The sequence below is a fragment of the Triturus cristatus genome, chromosome 1_2, assembly GCF_964204655.1.
Source record: "Triturus cristatus chromosome 1_2, aTriCri1.1, whole genome shotgun sequence".
Lineage (NCBI taxonomy): Eukaryota > Metazoa > Chordata > Amphibia > Caudata > Salamandridae > Triturus > Triturus cristatus.
In genome coordinates this window covers 1,189,572,630-1,189,595,115 of record NC_140580.1, presented here as the reverse complement: position 1 = coordinate 1,189,595,115, position 22,486 = coordinate 1,189,572,630, and the positions used below count along the sequence as shown (strand labels likewise).

At 53.7% G+C, this 22,486-nt stretch overlaps 1 protein-coding gene across 2 annotated transcripts in view; it reads right to left on the bottom strand.

The window, feature by feature from the left end:
* CDK9 (cyclin dependent kinase 9) overlaps positions 1-21,988 on the bottom strand; it is a 37,597-nt gene extending 15,609 nt beyond the window's left edge. The window contains exons 1-4 of one of the 2 annotated variants that reach the window (XM_085614133.1): positions 21,417-21,988; positions 18,402-18,483; positions 15,002-15,104; positions 4,216-4,382 (exon numbers count right to left, since the gene is read on the bottom strand). In XM_085614133.1, coding sequence (XP_085470259.1) covers positions 4,216-4,382; positions 15,002-15,104; positions 18,402-18,422 — 291 coding nt within the window. In that variant the 5' untranslated portion in view covers positions 18,423-18,483; positions 21,417-21,988. The remainder of the gene's footprint in view (positions 1-4,215; positions 4,383-15,001; positions 15,105-18,401; positions 18,484-21,416) is intronic. The other variant, XM_085614134.1, reaches the window with a different exon arrangement.
* Between the last annotated feature and the right edge of the window lie 498 nt (positions 21,989-22,486).

Here is a 22,486-nt window from a genome sequence, read left to right as displayed (position 1 = left end):
TCACCTCGCCAACGGCTTTGGCCGCACCTTTCAAAGACACATCTCAGAAACCTCCACTCAGTAATAGCAATTGGGGACTCCCTCAAGAAAAAATAACAACCATTACACAATTCTGATCCAACAACAACCATTAAAACCGAACAAACTCAAATTACAGAAATCCGCAACAACACTTGGATCAGCAACGTGGAGTTAGCACAGCAGTCAACAGGAGGAACAACAAACACCACAAGGGACGTAGGGAGAGAAAGGCAGCGAAGCATGCAACAAACCTGGCCCGCAAGTGGCAGCCCAAACCGCTCGCCCCAGTCCGGTCACTCTGGAAGTGAGGGATCTCCAACAAAGCAAACTGTAGTGCAACACGGGGATAGCACAACCATCATTCTTTTTACTCCAGAATATACGTCTCGAGGTAGAGACGACATATTGAACACAGGAAATATATTACGGCTTTAACATTCGATCACAAGCCTAGAAAACATCGGCTCCTCTCACCTTCTCCAAATAGAGTTTCAGCCAACCAACAATCCACAATGTTTGGAAACAACTAAAGCAACCTGGAACTCCAGAGAGGTAGCCAAAAAAGAAGAGACTACGTTTAAGCAATGGGGGATAAAACTGGAAATTGAAAAGCAACCTCCCTACCCGTCACCTTTCTTACCCTCCACTAGGACACCCTTACGGAAAAGCACCAACTCAGTATTAAAGGGAGCCAGGGGCACTTCCCCAAGAGTGCACCTCCAAGACACGACTTTTTTCTCAGCACATGATCTAAGAGACTTGCCGGTTACCTCACAAAACTGGAGGCAAATTCAGCGCATCATTACAACAGACCACACAAATTGACAAAGGGAGAGTAACTCTGATTTTGCCTTGGATAAATTAACATATGTACCTGGAATATCAACGGTTTAGCCAGCAAAAGTGAGGACCCGGAGTTTTTGCAATATTTAAAATCATTTGATGTGTTACTGCTCCAAGAAACCTGGGAGGAAAAGCCCTTTGAACGATGCACATCTTGTTGTATACCGGCAAAAAAATGCTCCGATTTTGGTCATCGATCGGGGGGCTTAATGATTATGGCCTCCATAGTAACAATAGGTGAGATTACAACAATAGAATCTCAAATAGCACCCCCAAGTGCCATGCAGGCAGCAAAGATAACACTTGGGCTAAACAGTGTACGCCAAGAAGTTGTAGTAATGAACGCTTACATCCATCCTAAACGGAAACTGAAAACGGTCAAGGAATTGATAGAAGCTACGGAAAAAATAATGGATAAAAAGGATTCCGACTATATTATCTTGGCAGGCGAATTCAACATTTATCTTATTGGCTCTGGAGTCGGTGATGCCCTTGACCAAGAACTCAGCGCCGCATGGGAAGTGCCAAGACAGGGCTCCCCAAATATTAAGAAACCTACAAATTCCTCAAATTACTTACTATGGCAACTAGAACATCTTAATCTAGGAGCCTTGAACGGGCGCTTTCCCGAGATGGTCCACCAGTTGCAACGTTCCATTCAAAAAAGCAAGCCTCCCATTTGGATTATACATTCATCTTTAAATACGCTTTGTATAGTAACAGCGTTTAGGATAGGGACCAGCGAACACAGCGACCACTTGCCTCAAGAAGCAATAATAAAAGTTAACTCACTTCTCGAGACTGAACCATTCATAGGCATCAACATCGAAGTGGTCGCAAATTTCAAGCGGCTTTGGTGCAATCCCAGTAATATCAGCACCATCTATCTTACAGCAAAAACTCTTTACGCACAAGTGGCTAGTCTCACGATAAAACCGGTAGAAGTATGGCAAAATGTCATCCTAATCGTTGGAGAGAAACGATTGATTGGACCATCAAATAGGGTAAGCCACCAAAAGGAGCAGCAACCAAATTGAAATTTGCCCCAGAAATGAAAATGCAAAAGCAAATTATATATCGAAGATTGAGACAGATGCGAAAAGAACCAACAAATCATGAATTACAAATTGCCCTACGGGAAGCGAAAAAACTGCTAAAAAGGAACAAGCATTGAAAATGCAATAGACCTCGCCTTTTATTAAGTTAAAGCCATTTGCTTTGCTAATGGTATTCTATACCAAAGCAAATGGCTTTTAACTTAATAAAAGGCGAGGCCTATTGCATTTTCAATGCTTGTTAAGAATGTGACTGCCTTGATCAGTAACCCCCAGTAAGAGGAGCCGGTGAATTTGAGGCGCCCGATCCACGCTGGCAACTTGAGTGGTTAGCTGCTTACTGACCTCGCCAACATTTTCCCAGAAGCTCAACACCTGCTCCAGAACTGCTGGTGACTGCACGAAGGCTCTAGGACTACGGAATTCCGCTGATGTGAGCCTTTTTGGCACTCGAATCTGCTCCACAAAATGGCAGCCGCCGGGACTACGAACCGTAACAGCTCCTAAACACAGGCTCTCCCTCACGGAAGGAGCAACCAAGTCACCGGCTCCTCGGCGCACTCATCAACACCCTGAAGCGTATTGCTGGGACTGAGGCAAGCCGTGCCAGGCAGTACGAAACAATAGAGGGGCGCAGCAGGGGACGCGAACTCCACGGAAGAGGCACCCATGTGGAGGACTCCCATGAGACCGGGAAGGTAGGAGCAACAACGAGTCAACCTGGAGGGAATGGGCATCGGCAGGACCTCGGGGATTTGACTAAGCGGTCGCACGGGGGAGAACGCACTGCCCATTAGCTCCACACCGAACCTTGCCTAACCTTAACACGGCGGCTCGCATCTCGCCAAGCAAATTAATGGCGGCTGTACTGATTCCATGCATGGCGGCCGGGACACTTATCCTCAGTTAGCACCCTCCAAATAAGGCCCTGCATTCAACTGTAAAGGTTTTAATTAACTATGCACAAATAAAAAAAATTACCTTACCCGTCAGAGGGACCAGAGTCGCCGATCGCCCAGCCAGAGGGGCCCGAGTGGCCGATCGCCCAGCCAGAGGGGCCCGAGTGGCCGATCGCCCAGCCAGAGGGGCCCGAGTGGCCGATCGCCCAGCCAGAGGGGCCCGAGTGGCCGATCGCCCAGCCAGAGGGGCCCGAGTGGCCGATCGCCCAGCCAGAGGGGCCCGAGTGGCCGATCGCCCAGACAGAGGGGCCCGAGTGGCCGATCGCCCAGACAGAGGGGCCCGAGTGGCCGATCGCCCAGACAGAGGGGCCCGAGTGGCCGATCGCCCAGACAGAGGGGCCCGAGTGGCCGATCGCCCAGACAGAGGGGCCCGAGTGGCCGATCGCCCAGACAGAGGGGCCCGAGTGGCCGATCGCCCAGACAGAGGGGCCCGAGTGGCCGAACGCCCAGACAGAGGGGCCCGAGTGGCCGAACGCCCAGACAGAGGGGCCCGAGTGGCCGAACGCCCAGACAGAGGGGCCCGAGTGGCCGAACGCCCAGACAGAGGGGCCCGAGTGGCCGAACGCCCAGACAGAGGGGCCCGAGTGGCCGAACGCCCAGACAGAGGGGCCCGAGTGGCCGAACGCCCAGACAGAGGGGCCCGAGTGGCCGAACGCCCAGACAGAGGGGCCCGAGTGGCCGAACGCCCAGACAGAGGGGCCCGAGTGGCCGAACGCCCAGACAGAGGGGCCCGAGTGGCCGAACGCCCAGACAGAGGGGCCCGAGTGGCCGAACGCCCAGACAGAGGGGCCAGAGTGGCCGAACGCCCAGACAGAGGGGCCAGAGTGGCCGAACGCCCAGACAGAGGGGCCAGAGTGGCCGAACGCCCAGACAGAGGGGCCCGAGTGGCCGAGAGCCCAGTCAGAGTGGTCCCAACAGAGAGGACAGTTGCAGCTTCTCCTGACTTGATGGCATTCCCTGAATGAGTCTGGATTGAGGGCTCTATTGTCCCACATCAGATCATAAGACTCCCGGGTCCAGAGCACTGCCAGTTCTCACCTTCCTCCGATGCAGATAATAAAGCTGCAGGGTCCTGTGCACAATTTGAAAACATTGATACAAGCACACCTGGATCCACGTGGCACCAAGCCGGCCAGTTCTGACCTTGCCCCTGTGGCTACAGGAAAGAGAGTCTACAAATGCTGACTCAAGCACACCCGAAGGCCCCTGGTTCCAACTCTGCCAGTTGTCACCTTACTGCTTGAGAGATGGAAAATCCCCTGGGTCCTGAGAAGCACCTGCAAACACCGATTCAAGCACACACTGAGCCCCCTGGGGCCAAGCCTACCAGTTCTTACCTTGTTCCTGTGAATGTAGTAAAGGCCATTGAGTAGCATCTGCATGACTTTCTTGATCTCGGAGAGGGTGAACTTTACATGGGCATTGCTGAGCAGGCCGGCAAGATCGTGCTCGCAGAAATCGAACACCAGGTAAATGCTACCCTTGTAGCGGTTGTACTGGTTAGCTGTGGGACGAGAGAAACACAAGTATCCAATGTGCTATGGGTGTAAGACCAATCACAGGAGTGAAGAAGGGCAACTAGCAGGAATGGGGACTGCACACAACACAGATCTGAGGAGAGACCAGCTGCAACAACAACAAAACCAGTGCTATGTAAATCACTCTGATACCCGATATCTTCGGGTCACGTTCGCGCTATATAAAATTTAGAAAAAAAAAAAAAAAGAAAAAAAAAACACAACCAAAGTAGAGCCACACACCGGAAAAAACACTGACAAACAATAAAAGACCCCAAAAAGCGTAGCCAATGTGGACAGTCCAAGCAGCATGGGCGTGACTTGAGTCAACAGCTCCAAACACACCTAGGCTAGTGTTTTCAATGTAGTACACTCATGGCCATAGAGCGGCACGCCGTGAAATGTTTAGAGCTGTTGGCTATCTCGTGAGATGGGAGAAATTCACAGCTTTGCTTGCAGTCAACAATGTGAGAGTGCCAGAAGAAGGGAGTGAACTTCTGGGCCTTGCACCAGTGCTGCAAAACTACATTCAAAGTTTCATACTAGGAAATCACATAGCAGGTTCACACCAATGATAGGCATGAGGCTTACAATACACGAGGGATTGGCACACCACAGGCTGGTGGTGCCTAAGTACATATGAAGACATCAAGTGGTAATCTGAAGGCAACTGTCGCCCTCTATCTTGCTCACCCTGCACCAACCATTACAGCCAGGTTCTTATGTGCTGGGTTCAGATCAAGAACCCTTTTCATGGAGCAGATATCTGCTGGCGATCAGTGGATCACAGCATTCTGGACAGGCCAGCCTCGGCCTGCAAGAAGCAAACCCTTTTAAGACTTTGTCAAAGATGGGGAAGGGGGGGGGGGGGGGGGGCAAGAGGGAGGGGGGGGGGGGATTTAATGTTCTGACAGACCACCATGTTAAAGCAGAGCCACATCCCGGTGATCCGTTAATCAAATGGCTATCTTTGCCTCAGGAAAATTCCCTCCACAACCAGCAATGACCAAAATTCCAGTGGGATCACTAAACACTACTTTTGGAAGGCAGCCATGGCCACCATTATCACATACACAAACACTACGATTGGAAGGCAGCCCTGGCCACCACTACCACCCGCACAAACACTACCATTAGAAGGCAGCCATGGCCACCAACATCACCCATTGGAAGGCAGCCATGGCCACCAACATCACCCATTGGAAGACAGCCATGGCCACCACTACCACCTGCACAAACACTACCATTGGAAGGCAGCCATGGCCACCACTACCACCTGCACAAACACTACCATTGGAAGGCAGCCATCGCCACCACTACCACCTGCACAAACACTACCATTAGAAGGCAGTCATGGCCACCACTACCACCTGCACAAACACAACCATTGGAAGGCCGCCATGGCCACCACTACCACCTGCACAAACACTGCCATTGGAAGGAAGCCATGGCCACCAACATCACCCATTGGAAGGCAGCCATGGCCACCACTGTCACCTGCACAAACACTACCATTGGAAGGCAGACATGGCCACCACCTGCACAAACACAACCATTGGAAGGCAGTCATGGCCACCACCTGCACAAACACGACCATTGGAAGGCAGCCATGGCCACCACTGTCACCTGCACAAACACTACCATTGGAAGGCAGCCATGGCCACCAACATCACCCATTCGAAGACAGCCATGGCCACCACTACCACCTGCACAAACACTACCATTGGAAGGCAGCCATGGACACCAACATCACCCACTAGAAGGCAGCCATGGCCACCACCTGCACAAACACTACCATTGGAAGGCAGCCCTGGCCACCACTACCACCTGCACAAACACTACCATTGGAAGGCAGCCATGGCCACCACCGTCACCTGCACAAACACTACCATTGGAAGGCAAACTACCATTGGAAGGCAGCCATGGCCACCACTACCACCTGCACAAACACTACCATTGGAAGGCAGCCATGGCCACCAACATCACCCATTGGAAGACAGCCATGGCCACCACTACCACCTGCACAAACACTACCATTGGAAGGCAGCCATGGCCACCACTGTCACCTGCACAAACACTACCATTGGAAGGCAGCCATGGCCACCACTACCACCTGCACAAACACTACCATTGGAAGGCAGCCATGGCCATCAACATCACCCATTGGAAGACAGCCATGGCCACCACTACCACCTGCACAAACACTACCATTGGAAGGCAGCCATGGGCACCAACATCACCCAATGGAAGGCAGCCATGGCCACCACTGTCACTGCACAAACACTACCATTGGAAGGCAGCCATGGCCACCAACATCACCCAATGGAAGGCAGCCATGGCCACCACTGTCACCTGCAGAAACACTACCATTGGAAGGCAGCCATGGCCATCACTACCACCTGCAGAAACACTACCATTGGAAGGCAGCCATGGCCACCACTATCACCTACATAAACACTACCATTGGAAGGCAGCCACGGCCACCATTATCACTTACACAAACACTACCATTGGAAGGCAGCCATGGCCACCACTATAGCCTACAGAAGCACTGCCTTTGGAAGATAGCCATGCCCACCAACCTCGCCTACATAAGCAATACTTTTAGAAGGCAACCATGCCCCCCCCCGCTACTGCCTACATAACACTACCCATGGAAAAGAGCCTCGCCCACCACCACCGCCTACATAAGCACAAACTTTGGAAGGCAGCTATGCCCATCATCACAAAGCCAAACGCTACCTTTGGACCAGTTCTGAAGGAAAACTGGTCTTCCTTAGCTGTCAAATTTAACCGCTACAAAGTCCAGATTGCTGGCAATGGCAGAGACTATTTTTTTGTTTTTATTATTTTTATTCATTTTCAAACATACAACAGACATGTAGAATGGCAGAGACTATGACCAGTTTTCCTAGCGGGAACAAAAAGTGCTATATGGAATGCATGTCTAAATCTTGGGTACTAACTCTGGGCTGTTTTAAAGTCTTTCGTTTTTTGCTCACTGGTAACTACACGAAGAGATCAAACAAATGTCTTGGGGCTAACGGCCATAAGAAACAGTCCGGACGGAGACGCTTGGCCTAGATCCCAGTGTCTTATCAGGATTTGGCACAAGGAACCTCAACATGATTTGAACCTAGCTGGGCTTCCACACAGAAGTGAGAGTCACATCCTAGCAGTCTGGGCTAATATGTCACCTTTTAGGTTGGGGGAGCAATACTCGATTCATCTTGGTTTTAGTCAATCACAAAGCACCTTCATTTGTGGAGGCCAACTGCCTCCTAGGTCTTGGGCCTCTGAGCTGTGAGCTCAGCCTCCACTGCGCTGCCCAGTCACAATCAGCTACAAACTTTCAACCCATAGGAGCAAAATAGCATAAAGGACACACATACCAATATCATAGGGGTTAGACTGCTGCAACCCACTCCGCAGTCCCTACCCCCCACCCAGCACGACCAGTGCGACTGGCCCAATCCAGCTCCCCTCCCCCAGCTGTCCAGCCCCTCCCCGACCCCTACTTAATCGTGGCTACTGCACGGCCGCTCCGCCAAAGGGAAGCTCGTCTGCGACCCGACTGCAACCAGCATCAGGAACCCTGGATCTCTGCATCGCCAACACTACGACCCAGCGGCACTCTACGCTCTCAACCCAGGCCGCAACAACAACTGCAAGCTAGCATCACCAGCCAACACCCATGGACCCTTCAGTTGTCACCGCTGCCGGCACACCTGCAGCGCCGCCAAGACCACTGACCCAGCGCAATCTGCCCGCAAGAACACAACCGAACCGAAGACCCTGCAATGCATCCTCAACATCCGATCCCTCAACAAACACGCCACTAAAATCTGGGACCTCCTCGGACGTAGCATTCTTTACCGAAACCTGGACCAACACCACCTTGGCACCAGACATCGCCATTGCCATTCCCCAAGTGTGAGAAGTTGGCCTGATGTATGATGTCACTAGTTATAGTGTACACCTTATATCAGTCCAAATACCCTTATGGTGATTGGTTGTAAAGTCAACCTTATAGACCAGCTATCCTAGTGGTAGCATGGACAAGAGCAGTCTTAGGCTAAACTCTGAATGGCATGTGAAGCCAGCTGTGATACCATATATAATCCCTTGAATACCAAATGAAAGGACACCACAACAGATATATATATAAAATAAAGTGTATTTATTCTAAGCAAACCCTCAGCACTCTTTATGAGTTTAGAGGTAAGTACAACACAGTCTTATTAATGCATACAGTAAGTCACACAGGTAAGTAATACAGTTAGGCCCTAGGGGCCACGCAAACCATATACTAAGTAAGTGGTATAAGAACCACTGTCACGGAAATAGAATAGGCCTAGGCCTAGGGAATCGCTGGGGCTACACTACACTAGCGTTAGTTAGGAAGTGGGAGGCCCACGGGATTCGTGTGCAGAGTGGAAACACTCACGCGTAATGCGTAAAAGTCAATAGCAATGTTACAGTTTAGAAATAGATAGATTTAGGACACTTCCGGAGTAGCTAGGAAGTTGAGACTTGAAAACTAGGCACTAGGATAGTCACTATCCTGATGAGCACCGGAGTACCCAAGTTACCTAGCCCACAGGCTGCGGGTGCATAGGGGTGAAGATGCGTCGTTTTCGTCGTCGACTCCTATGGATGCCTGAAGAAAGATGCTGACAGGCAGTCAGGGGAGAGTGTCCGGTGGATCCCAAGCCTGGGATCAAGAAGAGAAGAAACCTGCAAGCAGAAGGGACAGAGTCAAGGTCACTAGCCAGTGACCACGTGGAAGCAGGAAGGAACCAGGCGATGTCGTGAAGAGTTGCAGGTGAAGGTGAAGCTTGTCGCTGCAGCCAGGAGGACCAGGAAGCGTCGAGGACGACCAGGACCAGGAGGCGAGCTGTCCCACGAAGGCTCTTGCTGTCGGCGGCGTCGAAGTTGGACTAGGACTCACCAAGCCTTGGCAAGCGGAACCCACGAAGAACAAGGGACTTGCTTCTGGTGCAGACCAGGAAGGTCTGGGGTGCTTCTTCTTTGCAGAGAAGCGGGAGCCAGTCTGGAGGAGCCAAACCAGCGCAGAAGATTTCAGGGAGCGTCGTCACAAAGGCCACTAGCCAGCGGGCAAGCAACCGGACAGACGCGGCAAGCAGGAAAATGCTGAAGGGCCCCACGCAGGACTCGTGGAGTGTGGGGGGCTGGTCTTCGGTGCAGATGGTGCTTGGGGTTGGGGCTTCTCAATCCCCGGTGCACAACTTCGAGGGTACCTCAGAAGCTGCGCTGTAAGTTACTAGCCACTTTTCCCAGGTAGCCGGTCCCACGTCGCTCGTCGCCTCCACGGATCTCAGCTCTGCTGCAGATGTGGATGAGGGTCGGAGAAGTCTGGAAATCAAGGCTCTGGTCGGGCTCTGCAGTCGGTTCCTCGTCGAACGTTTCACAAAGCAAAGGGTAGTCACTTGATGGTGCCTGTTTGCACAGGGTAGCCACTCCTTGGCTACAAGGGAGATTCTTCAGTCTTCTTCTTTCGTCGAATGTCGAAGGTCCAGAGTTTCTGTTCAGTTTTGCAGGTTCAGGATAATCTAAAGTCTTGAGGCCCAACTCCCACTCTTATACTAATCTGGGGGGCTGGGATACCTGCTAGGTCACGCCTTATGGGTGGGACCTGGGAGGGGGTGGTTACACCCACTTCCCTTTGTCCAGTTTCGCGCCAGAGCTGGGGCTGGAGTGCCCCAGCGCCGGTTTGAACTGGACTATGCAAGGAACACCTTGTGTGCCCCAGGCATGTCTCATTCCTTTCAGCCCACCCTGCCCCAATACACTAAAGGCTGTCTGGGGAGGTGCTAGCACCTCCCCAAGCAGGAAACCTATTGTCCAGGCCTCCCTGGCTGGGATCACTCCCAGCAGCAGGAGGTCAGACTTGTGTCTGTGGCAGCAGCATCCATTTTGTGATGCTGAGGCTTTGGTCAGAGGCTAACAGTTGAAGTATGATTTTAACATGTCTTTCCCTCTAGAAGGGGGGAATAATATTCTCATGTCCAGAAATGGCATGGGGGTATTATTCCCGAGTGTTAGACACCTTACACGACATGTTTTGATAAAGCCAAACCATAGTTACCATAACCGTCTAAGATTATAAGGCACTTTAAGAGTATATGGTAGGCTATATCATAGAACAGCTATAAGGACATGGTTCCGAAAGCTGCAGACAGGCTCAGCTCATGCTAGAGCACCATCTCACATGTTACCAAGCACTCTGCCTCCAGGATTGTTAAGGCCTGCCATAGGAGTGACTGATAGGTACACATGTGTCTATATATAAGGTAGGTATAGGAATACTACACCTAAGCAAGGGGTGATTACACGACCTTGCCCCAGCTGAGTGATCAGCCAGTTGTGTCTGATTGGAAGGCCAGACCAGGGGTGGCATAACACATGCTGCAGCCCCTGGGAGGCCTAGGGTACACCTATGCCCTGGGTACCTAGGGTACACTGTACAGGGTCCAATAAGGTGATCCTTACCAATTGGTTATGTACCTAGGGTACATGGAGTCCATTTTACAGAGAGAGCAGACAGCCTGAGACCCTGAATGGCAGGATCTCAGGCCAACTAAGTCGAAAAACCAGCTAGACACTAGGCAAAAAGTTGGGGGTAACCATAGTCAGATATCCACCTTCCTACACCAAGGATACAAGATCTCCAGGAAGGACCGCCCCGCCCGGGAGGAGGAGGAATCACCATCGTCCACAAATCCACCCTCCACCTGAGCACACACCCCGACAAGCCCACAGACCTGATGGAACACCTTCACTTAAAGATACTGGCCAGCCCTACCTCCACCCTCATCTACCGACCCCCTGGACCCCGCGCCAACTCCATCACGGACATCATCTCCCCGCATGCCATCGCGTCCACCAACTACACCCTACTGGGAGACCTCAACTTCCACCTCGACAACCAACTGGACCCCAGCACGACTTCCCTCCTGGACAACATCCACAACATTGGACTCTGCCAGATCGCGACCTAACCAACGCACTCAGCAGGACACACCCTCGACCCCCTCTTCACATCAGGAAACTCCATCACCTTCAGCCACACCACCGAACTCCCATGGACTGACCATCGATGCGTCCACTTCACCTTCAGAACACCCACCACCCACAGAAACCAGCACCTGCTCCGACGACGAAACCGGACCAGATCAGCGACGACCAGCTCACCTCCTCACTCAGCAACTCCACCCCAACCATCGCAATCCGAACCCTGCACAGATGGATCTCCGACAGCGCCAAGACCATAGCCCCCTCAAGAAACACAACACCCATGCCAAGAAAGCTAGATGGTTCACCACCGAACTACGAGAGTCCAGACGCACTTGCCGCCGCCTTGAAAAGGCCTGGAGGAACTCAAAATCCACAGAAGCCCACAACAACTTCAGAGCCGCCACCAACGCCCACCACCAACTCATCAGAAAAACGAGGAAAAAAGCGATTGAAGACAGAATCTCCACTCATGCACACAACAGCAAAGAACTCTTAAACATCATCAAGGAGCTCGCCCAACCCACCAGCGAGTCCACCGACATCCCTCCCTCACAAGACCTCTGCGACAAACTCAGCACCTTTTTCCACCACAAAATCAAGAGCATCTACGACAACATCGACGAAGACAACCAACACACTGAACCCTCACCAACCACCCCTGACACCCTGAAGCCAGCGATCAACAACTGGACAGCCCTCACCCTCGAAGACACACAGAAGACGCAGTCAATCCACTCTGGGGCCCCCACAGACCACTGCCCTCACCACAGAGCCGTCGACACCATCGCACCCATGCTCTGCCACACCATCAACCGCTCCCTGGCAACCGGAAAAAGGCTGAGATCAACCCCCTCGTGAAGAAACCCTCGGCGGACCCCACCGACTTCGAAAACTACAGACCCATCTCTCTTCTCCCGTTCCCAGAGAAAGTCATCGAGAAAGCCACCAACAGCCAACTCACCACATTCACTGAAGAGCACAACATCCTCGACTCCTCCCAATCCGGCTTCAGAAAAAAACACAGTACGGAAACTGCCCTCCTCGCCGCAACAGACGACATCCGTACCTTACTGGATAAAGGAGAAACAGCAGCCCTCATCCTCCTCGACCTCTCAGCGGCGTTCGATAGTCTCTCACCGCACCCTAATACGCAGACTCCATGACGCAGGGATCCAAGACAAGCCCCTTGACTGGATCCACTCCTTCCTCTCCGGCAGAACGCAGCTGGTCAGTCTCCCCCCTTCCCTCTCGGACCCTACACCTACCGAGTCTCCCAGGGGTCCTCCCTCAGCCCTACGCTCTTCAACGTCTACATGTCTCCGCTCGCCCCCATCGTCAGAACCTACGGACTCAACATTGTGTCATACGCAGACGACATCCGACTCATCTTCTCCCTATCCAACGAACCCAACACCGCCAGACACAACTTTCGAGAAGGCATGGCAGCCGTCGCCAAATGGATGAAAAACAGCTGCCTACAACTAAACACCAACAAAACAGAAGTACTCATCATGGGCCCAAACCCAGATGCCTGGAACGACACCTGGTCTCCCCCCGCCCTCGGAAGCCCGCCCACCCCCACGGACCACGCACGCAACCTGGGTATCATCCTGGACTCAGAGCTCAAAACGGACCGCCAGATAAACTCCGTCTCGTCCTCCTGCTTCCACCCTCCGCCTCCTAAGTAAGATCTTCAAATGGATCCCCCCCTCGAACACAGAAAGACCGTCACTCACGCCCTGGTCACCAGCAGAATCGACTACGGCAACGCACTCTATGCCGGAATAAACAAAAACCTCACCCGCAAGCTACAGAACATCCAAAACGCTGCCGCAAGACAGGTCCTCAACCTGCCAAGACACTGCCACATCTCCCATCACCTGCGCACACTCCACTGGCTCCCCATCAAAGCTAGAGTCACCTTCAAGATGCTAACCCACGCTCACAAGGCTCTCCACGACACCGGACCAGCATACCTGAATAGCAGACTCAAATTCCACGCACCCCATAGGACCCTACGATGAGCCCAGCTCTCCTACGCCGTGGCCCCCCGCACCAGAAAGACCAGATCGGGAGGCCGCTCCTTCTCCCTCCGCGCTATCAGAGCCTGGAATGACCTTCCGCTCAACCTCAGACAGATAACATCGCCCCCCATCTTCGCAAGAAACCTCAAAACCTGGCTCTTCGACAGACCCCCTCTGTGATGGACTGGAACCTGCGAACCCTCCCACATCCCCCAGGTCCTTGAGACCCTTACAGGTGAGTAGTCGCACTTAAACACCTGGTTTGAATTTGATTTGACCCACTGACAATGCGTGAAACAATGTCTCTGGCATAGTCCTTCCAGGGCTTTCACAGGATGGGGCTCAACAGCAGACACTCACTGATCACATGCAGGGCTAAAATAAGACTTTTAGCACCCAAATACAATCTGTGCCCTGGGTTCTTAGCAAGAGGCACAGAGCAAGAAACCTTATAACTTGTTCAGAACCACAACAGCCTCGATCCAAAGATGTGTATCCCGCCCTCCCTAACCCCACTCTCACCGCTTAGTGAGGGCATTGTACCTCTAGCCAGGGTCAGAGCAACATTTCTCCCTGCAGACTCACTCCAGTTTGTACACTACATGGTGTTACCTGCAGCTTTACTTTCACTTATTACCCATCACACTTCTAAATAAATCTGCTATGAACCAAGCCCGTTAGGAACTGATGAGTGGGGAGTAAAGAGTGGATGAAAAGAGAATTAGTCAAAGATCAACAGAGAGTACAAAAGCCACCTACAGGGTAGGGGTCACAAAGCAATACTCCTTGAAAATACACAAAAACATGCACGTAAATATTTTACACACAACTACATGCAAAAATCCAACCATGATTGTGATGCTGTAATGTGAACTTCCCCAGAGGTTGAGCACGCCACACTACACTGTGTACGCAACTCATACTCTTGTAATGATAGCGTGTCACTGTTTGTTGGGTCAGTCTGCGCTCATCTCCCTGAATTAATTCACTAATACCGCAGTGTGTACAGTGTCTCCACAGACGATACTTGTAATGGTAGTGTGACACAAACTAGAAGACATAGCTTGTGGGGTCAGTGTGCGCTCATCTCTGAATTACATGACTAATACCGCAGTGTGTACATTGTCTCCACAGACCATGCTTGTAATGCCGCAGGAAAGCGGTGCATGTGAATGAGAGGGCTACTTTGTAGGGAAGACTCCCCAGACTGTGTGTGTATCCCTCACAGCTAGTCATGTGGATTTTGCAATATTCCCCCCCCCCCCCCCAAGACTACTGATGGTGTAGTGACATGTCCCAGAGAGGTGTAGTTAAGTGTACACTCCCCAGACTGTGCTTATGTCATGTGTACCCCTCACAGCTGGTAACTGGATCTGCAGTGAGTACAGCTGGAAAGGTCTACTCCTTCTAGTGTTGCCCAGTGAGAGCAGCTACAGCACTCGTGCCTACCCTCGCCAAGGAGCCCCCGCACATGGTGCTTGAGAAGCTGCATGCAGTGGGTTGGGGTGTAAAATATGGTTTAAAGCGTCACGCTTGGTACATACGATTTCGGGTACCTTTCGTCCTGCAAATCTCGATTAGATTCACCACATTCTCGTGCTTCAGCAGCTGCAGGATTTTGATTTCCCTCAAGGCTGTGATGGGGAACTGAGGAGAAAACAGAGCCGAAGGAAAGATCTGTGAATATAACACACATCTAGCAAAGACTACACATGGATTGAGGACGCCTGAGCAGCAGTTGTCATCCTGAGAGGTAGCTTCTAGTTCCAGCCCACAAACAAGAATAAAGTCTGCCTTGGCGACAGCTCTTGGTGTCATCTACTTCAGAATGTACAATGTCCTATGGCCTTGAGCACACAATTACAAGAGAGCATTGTAGTACCCAAGCACCCCGAAACCCCAGCGAATCCAGTCACAGCACATTTCCACATTCACAGCACTTCTACTGTGTCCACAATGGCATAACAGGGGACAATCCTGGGATCCAGGGACCATCTCAAGTAAGCAGTGTCTTGCCTCTGTGAGATCGACTTGCTTAGTAAGAGTGCAGTGGTATTGTGCAGGGGGGTGGGACGAAGCATCAGGGAGAAGTGGGTGGGACGAAGCATCGCATCAGGGAGAAGTGGGTGGGACGGACGAAGCATCGCATCAGCGAGAAGTGGGTGGGTGGGACGAAGCATCGCATCAGGGAGAAGTGGGTGGGTGGGACGAAGCATCGCATCAGGGAGAAGTGGGTGGGTGGGACAAAGCATCGCATCAGGGAGAAGTGGGTGGGTGGGACAAAGCATCGCATCAGGGAGAAGTGGGTGGGTGGTACGAAGTATCGCATCAGGGAGAAGTGGGTGGGTGGGACGAAGCATCGCATCAAGGAGAAGGGGTGGGTGGGACCAAGCATCGCATCAGGGAGAAGGGGTGGGTGGGACGAAGCATCGCATCAGGGAGAAGGGGTGGGACGAAGCATCGCATCAGGGAGATGGGGTGGGACGAACCATCAGGGAGAAGGGGTGGGTGGGACGAAGCATCGCATCAGGGAGAAGGGGTGGGACGAAGCATCGCATAAGGGAGAAGGGGTGGGACGAAGCATCGCATCAGGGAGAAGCAGTGGGACGAAGCATCGCATCAGGGAGAAGCAGTGGGACGAAGCATCAGGGAGAAGCAGTGGGACGAAGCATCAGGGAGAAGGGGTGGCTTCAAAGCCTCTGCTGCCTTTGATGTGCGACCCCGGCTTCCCCCAGACCTGGAAAATGCCACCCCCAGCACTGAGGACCATTTGGCACCAGGACAGGTGGGAAATTAGCTATGCAAGTAGGCGTGTAACACCTCCAGGCTAGCCACACCCCTAAGGCGGGCTACCGGATGTGCTCCACCAAAGGGTTCCACCACCTTGTTTTTGGTGGAATTAGGAACTCTAGAACAGGGTTATGACCATTCCCCACATAAAGTGCTCATAAAGGGGTGAAGTGACCCATGGGGTACTTAGCCCGCTGGCCACTAACCTTCACTCCCCTTATTTTAGCATTTAGGTGGTACCCTGACACAAGAAACTCAGATTGACCTGCCTGAAAGATTAAGGACAAATAAGAGCTGAAAACGTGAAAACTATGGGCCAGCACTGAACTCCCAGAGGTCAGACCCAGCTCCCCAGAGAATACAGAGCCGCAAGACCCTCCAGTCGCAACACCACAGATGCCAAAACTTACCTGCATTTTGAGGGACTTTGAGAGGCCAGCACCACACAGAGTGGCCCTGCTGTCTCTCTTTTCCCTCTTCTGCAGGTGCACCAAGAACCATGAGAGCCTCCAACGCACTGACCCGCCGGACAAAAAAAACTTCTGCACACGAGCTCCCCAGCCTGTCTCTCTAGGGTCCTGAGACCTTCAAGAGTTGAACACCCCCCTTGGGTTCTGCTGGACTGGTTCCCCAGTCCCCACTTAGCCTCTTTCTTACAGGTACTGGCCCCATTGATTTAAGCTTGTAGCGTTTGAGGCTACCACCCCGAACAGCACCTCTGCACCCAGACACCGCAGGGCATGTAAACCTGTAATGCTGGAGCTTTCTTGGACCCGGTTTGCCTCAAGTCCAGAAGAACAGCCCTGTAAGTTGTCTGTAAGTGTACCTATGCAGTGAATGTTTCTTCCATGGGATAACATTACCAAGCTGAAGGCTCACACCTCACATTTGACAGCTGTCATTTTCTAATGTTTTTACTGTAAAAATAAATAACGTCTAAAGTACTTACCTGATTCTGATGATCTGAGTGTCTAAAATTATACATAAATCTGTGTTTTCTAAATTGGTCTCGAGTTTCTTCTTGAGGGTGTGTCTCATTTATTGACTGTGTGTGCACGACAACAAATGCTCAACACCACTCTCTGATAAGCCTAAACTGCTCGCCCACACTACCACGAAGAAAGCATTTAGGATTATTAATTTAAACCCTGTAAACCAATACGGGTTGTGTGGACTTTCTACATAGTGTACATTACAAAAAAATGCCAGCTTCCTACACTTATAACTCCCACAACGAGAAGGACACAGACAAAAAAAAATCGAATTAAACTAAACATACAAAGCAAGTTATATTGATCTCTGGGAGAGCGAGAGAAGGTGTAATCTCTTGTCCCTCTGGGTTGGGAGTTTCATAGCTTCCTACACTTGCCCCCAAACTGAAACTTCTCCATAGAATTGCTTTCACAGCCAGATCTACATCAATGAACTGAGGTGGGGCCACTTTACAGCTTGGGTGTTGGTGTTTTGGGCTTCTTGCCTTGATTTTGGGCAAACTCAGCCGTACAAGTTCAAATTAACCAGCTGGCCTACTCTGCACTCAAGGATACAAGGAAAGGCTCGTCCAAACCATCAGGACACACAGTTTCCCGTCAGCAGACAAGCCGATCATGGTCTCTGATAGTCATAACGATATGATTTTTGCACACACATTAATTTTAAGTGCGCCAGTTACCAATCCGGATTCAACCCATTTCTTTGGAAGTACTAGATAAGACAGAACATAGCTTGTTGTGTTATTTAATTACTGTGTAACGCAGTACTGGAGTTCCATATCATTCCACCTGCTCAACTACGTTTCTACTGAGTCACGTGCTCCGAGAGTAACTACCCGGTTATCTAAGGGAGAGCGCCAGCACTGGCGGCTCGAACAGCAGAAATGACAGCACCTACCACAAAAGAGTGCCCTAAACACAAAGAACAGAGCCCACACGGGCGATCTCCATCTTACAGAGGCAACGCAGGCTGCGACCCCCACGACAAGCATCAGGCTTGTGATTCACAAGGTGAACAACTTCACTTCTGTCCAACTTACACTGCAGAGTGCTTTGCCAAACCAACCCCTCATGCGGCCAGGCCTCCACACTGTGGCAGGACTCGGGCCCAAAGCCCCTGTAACAAGCCCACCTCAGGACTCTGCCAGAACATGCCTCTTACCCCTTCCTTCTCATTCTCCATCAGCACTTTCTTCAGAGCCACCTTCTTGCCCGTATGTCGATGTTTGGCCTTAAACACCTCCCTGTGCAGAAGAAACAAAGGCAGGTGTAAAGAACGAGGCGATTTAAAAGAAAAGTCTAGGAAGGGGGGGGGGGGGGCAGGAGGGACTCTGATGGGGGTAGGTGGGATCAGGCTGTGCGTGGGGAGTGACCAGGTGTGGGTGGAGATCCAGGGGGTCCTCACTCGAAGGTGCTCTGCCAGATCTTGGCCAGCTTCTACTGGAGGGGTGACTGAAGGATGCATTGTGGGGGTGAGTAGGGGTGTCAGAGGAGGGCGGGGTATCGTGCTGGGGCTCTCGGGGCCGACCAGGGGTGACCGGTGGGGGTCCTCACCCGATTGTGCCCGGTGTGATCCGTGCTTGTGGGTGGGTGGAGGGTTTCTGATGGGGGCTGTGAGGTTGTCAGTGGTGGTATTGTACCGGTGGAGACTGGCGGGGTAGGGGTTCAGTGGTCCTGACCTGAAGGAGAGCTGTCTGTGTCCATCTTTTCGTTCTTGCGGTGGCTGCTGGGTCTCTGATGGGGGTAGGGGTGTGAGGGTGTCTGGGTGGGGGTCTCTGATGGGGTAGGAGGGTGGATGTGTCAGGGGGGTCTCTGATGGGGGTAGGCGGGTGTGTCAGGGGTGTCTCTGATGGGGTAGGAGGGTGGGTGTGTTGGGGGGGTCTCTGATGGGGTAGGAGGGTGGGTGTGTCTGATGGGGCTAGGAGGGTGTGTGTGTCAGGGAGAGGTCTCTGATGGGGTACGAGGGCAGATGGGGATGCGAGGGGGGTCACTGATGTTGGTAGGAGGGCGGGTGTGTCGGGGGATCTCTGATGGGGTAGGACGGAGGGTGAGGATGTGTCAAGGGGAAGGAGGGTGGGTGTGTGGGGGGGCCTCTGATAGGGGTAGGAGGATCAGGGAGTCTCTGGTGGGGAGGGTGTCAGGGGTCTCTCTGATAGGGTAGGAGGGTTGGTGTGTTAGGGGGGGGTCACTGATGGGGTAAGAGGGTGGATGTGTTAGGGAGTCTGATGGGGTGGCGTGAGGGGGTCTGTGATGGGGTGGCGTGAGGGGGTCTGTGGTGGTGTGGGAGGGCAGGTGGGGGTACGAGGGGGTCACTGATGGGGGATCTCTGATGGGGTAGGACGGAGGGTGGGTGTCAGGGGGTCTCTGATTGGGGAGGAGGATCAGGGGGTCTGATGTGGGAGGGTGTCAGGGGTCTCTCTGATAGGGTAGGAGGGTGTGTGTGTGATGGGGGGGGGTCTCTGATGGGGTAGGACGAAGAGTGGGGCTGTATCAAGGGGCAGGAGGGTGGGTGTGTCAGGGGGGTTTGATGGGGGTAGGAGGATCTCTCTGATGGAGGAGGGTGTCAGGGTCCCTCTGGTGGGGTAGGAGGGTGGGTGTGTTGGGGGGGGGGGGGGTCTCTGATGGGGTAGGAGGGGTGGCGTGAGGGGGTCTCTGATGGGGTAGGAGGGGTGGTGTGAGGGGGTCTCTGATGGGGTAGGAGGGGTGGTGTGAGGGGGTCTGTGATGGGGTAGGAGGGGTGGTGGGTGTGTGAGGGGTCTGATGGGGCAGGAGGGGTGGTGGGTGTGTGAGGGGTCTGATGGGGCAGGAGGGGTGGTGGGTGTGTGAGGGGTCTGTGATGGGGTAGGAGGGGTGGTGGGTGTGTCAGGGGGGTCTCTGATGGGGGTAGGCGGGTGGGTGTGTCAGGGGGGTCTCTGATGGGGTAGGAGGGTGGGTGTGTTAGGGGGTCTCTGATGGGGTAGGAGGGTGGGTGTGTCTGATGGGGCTAGGAGGGTGTGTGTGTCAGGGGGAGGTCTCTGATGGGGTACGAGGGCAGATGGGGGTCACTGATGTTGGTAGGAGGGCGGGTGTGTCGGGGGATCTCTGATGGGGTAGGACGGAGGGTGAGGATGTGTCAAGGTGAAGGAGGGTGGGTGTGTGGGGGGGCCTCTGATAGGGGTAGGAGGATCAGGGAGTCTCTGGTGGGGAGGGTGTCAGGGGTCTCTCTGATAGGGTAGGAGGGTTGGTGTGTTAGGGGGGTCACTGATGGGGTAAGAGGGTGGGTGTGTTAAGGAGTCTCTGATGGGGTGGCGTGAGGGGGTCTGTGATGGGGTGGCGTGAGGGGGGTCTGTGGTGGTGTGGAAGGGCAGGTGGGTGTCAGGGGGTCTCTGATTGGGGAAGAGGATCAGGGGGTCTCTGATGTGGGAGGGTGTCAGGGGTCTCTCTGATAGGGTAGGAGCGTGTGTGTGTGTGTGTGTTAGGGGGGGGTCTCTGATGGGGTAGGACGAAGATTGGGGCTGTATCAAGGGGCAGGAGGGTCTGATGGGGGTAGGAGGATCTCTCTGATGGGGGAGGGTGTCAGGGGTCCCTATGATGGGGGTAGGAGGATCTCTCTGATGGAGGAGGGTGTCAGGGTCCCTCTGATGGGGTAGGAGGGTGGGTGTGTTGGGGGGGGGGGGTCTCTGATGGGGTAGGAGGGGTGGTGTGAGGGGGTCTGTGATGGGGTAGGAGGGGTGGTGGGGTCTGTGATGGGGCAGGAGGGGTGGTGGGTGTGTGAGTGGTCTATGATGAGGGCAGGGGTGGTGTGAGGGGGTCTGTGATGGGGTAGGGGTGGTGTGAGGGGGTCTGTGATGGGGTAGGAGGGGTGGTGGGTGTGTGAGGGGTCTGTGATGGGGCAGGAGGGGTGGTGGGTGTGTGAGTGGTCTATGATGAGGGCAGGGGTGGTGTGAGGGGGTCTCTGATGGGGTAGGAGGGGTGGTGTGAGGGGGTCTGTGATGGGGTAGGAGGGGTGGTGGGTGTGTGAGGGGTCTGTGATGGGGCAGGAGGGGTGGTGGGTGTGTGAGGGGTCTATGATGAGGGCAGGGGTGGTGTGAGGGGGTCTGTGATGGGGTAGGGGTGGTGTGAGGGGGTCTGTGATGGGGTAGGAGGGGTGGTGGGTGTGTGATGGGGGCAGGGGTGCCAGGGGGGAGGGGGTCCTCACCCGAAGGTGCCCTGCCCGATCTTGGCCAGCTTCTCGTACTTGGAGACCTCGTCGCAGAAGGGGAACTCGACGGCCTCATAGTGTCGCAGCAGCGCCGGCCCCCGGGGGGAGCCCAGCTCCGGGGCCGGGGCGGCGGGAGGGGCCGCCAGCCTGGGGGGACGGAGGGGGCGCCTGGCGCGGCCCCGCGAGTGTCAGAGGGAGCCCCACCCTCGGTGGAGGCGTCTGCTGCCTCCTGGGGTCTCTCTCCTCCCCTGGGGTCTCTCTCTTTGCCAGGGCGGGGGGGTCTCGCTCTCCCCCAGCCTGGGGTCTCTCTCCTTCTACCGGCCGGGGGGTCTCTCTCTCTCTCAGCCTGGGGGCGGGTTCTCTCTCTTTCAGCAGGGGGTCTCTCTCCTTCTACCGGCCGGGGGGTCTCTCTCTCTCTCTCAGGCTGGGGGCGGGTTCTCTCTCTTTCAGCCTGGGGGGTCTCTCTCTTTCAGCCGGAGGGGGGTCTCCGTCCCACGCCTGGAGTCTCCTTCTCTCGCTCCCCTCCAGGCACCACACGCTTCCGGTCGATCTTTCCACTTCCGGGTCACGCCCGACATCTTCCGGGTGCGGTGCATGCTGGGAAAAATATTTGTGTTTTCTCTTCCCCAGCCCTCTTTTAATGTGCGGGGGCGCGGGAGGAGGGGGGCAGCCAATGGTGCGGCAGGTGCAGTGTCACCGGAACCCCGCCATGACTGACGGGGGCCTTTCTCCCTCTACCCCCCCCCACCAACCCTGGCCCAGGGCACGTGTTTGTTTCACACTCGGAGCGCACCATATGAGGGGGGGGGGGTACACAGGAGCCCAGAAACCACAGTATACAGGATACACAGGTGCCCAGACACCACAATTTACAGGATACACAGGAGCCCAGACAACACAGCTTATAGGATATAGGGGAGCCCAGACAACACAGTTTACTGGATACACAGGAGCCCAGACATCACAGTTTACAGGAGCCCAGACACCACAATTTACAGGATACACAGGAGCCCAGACAGCACTGTTTACAGGAGCCCAGATACCACAGCATACAGGATACACAGGAG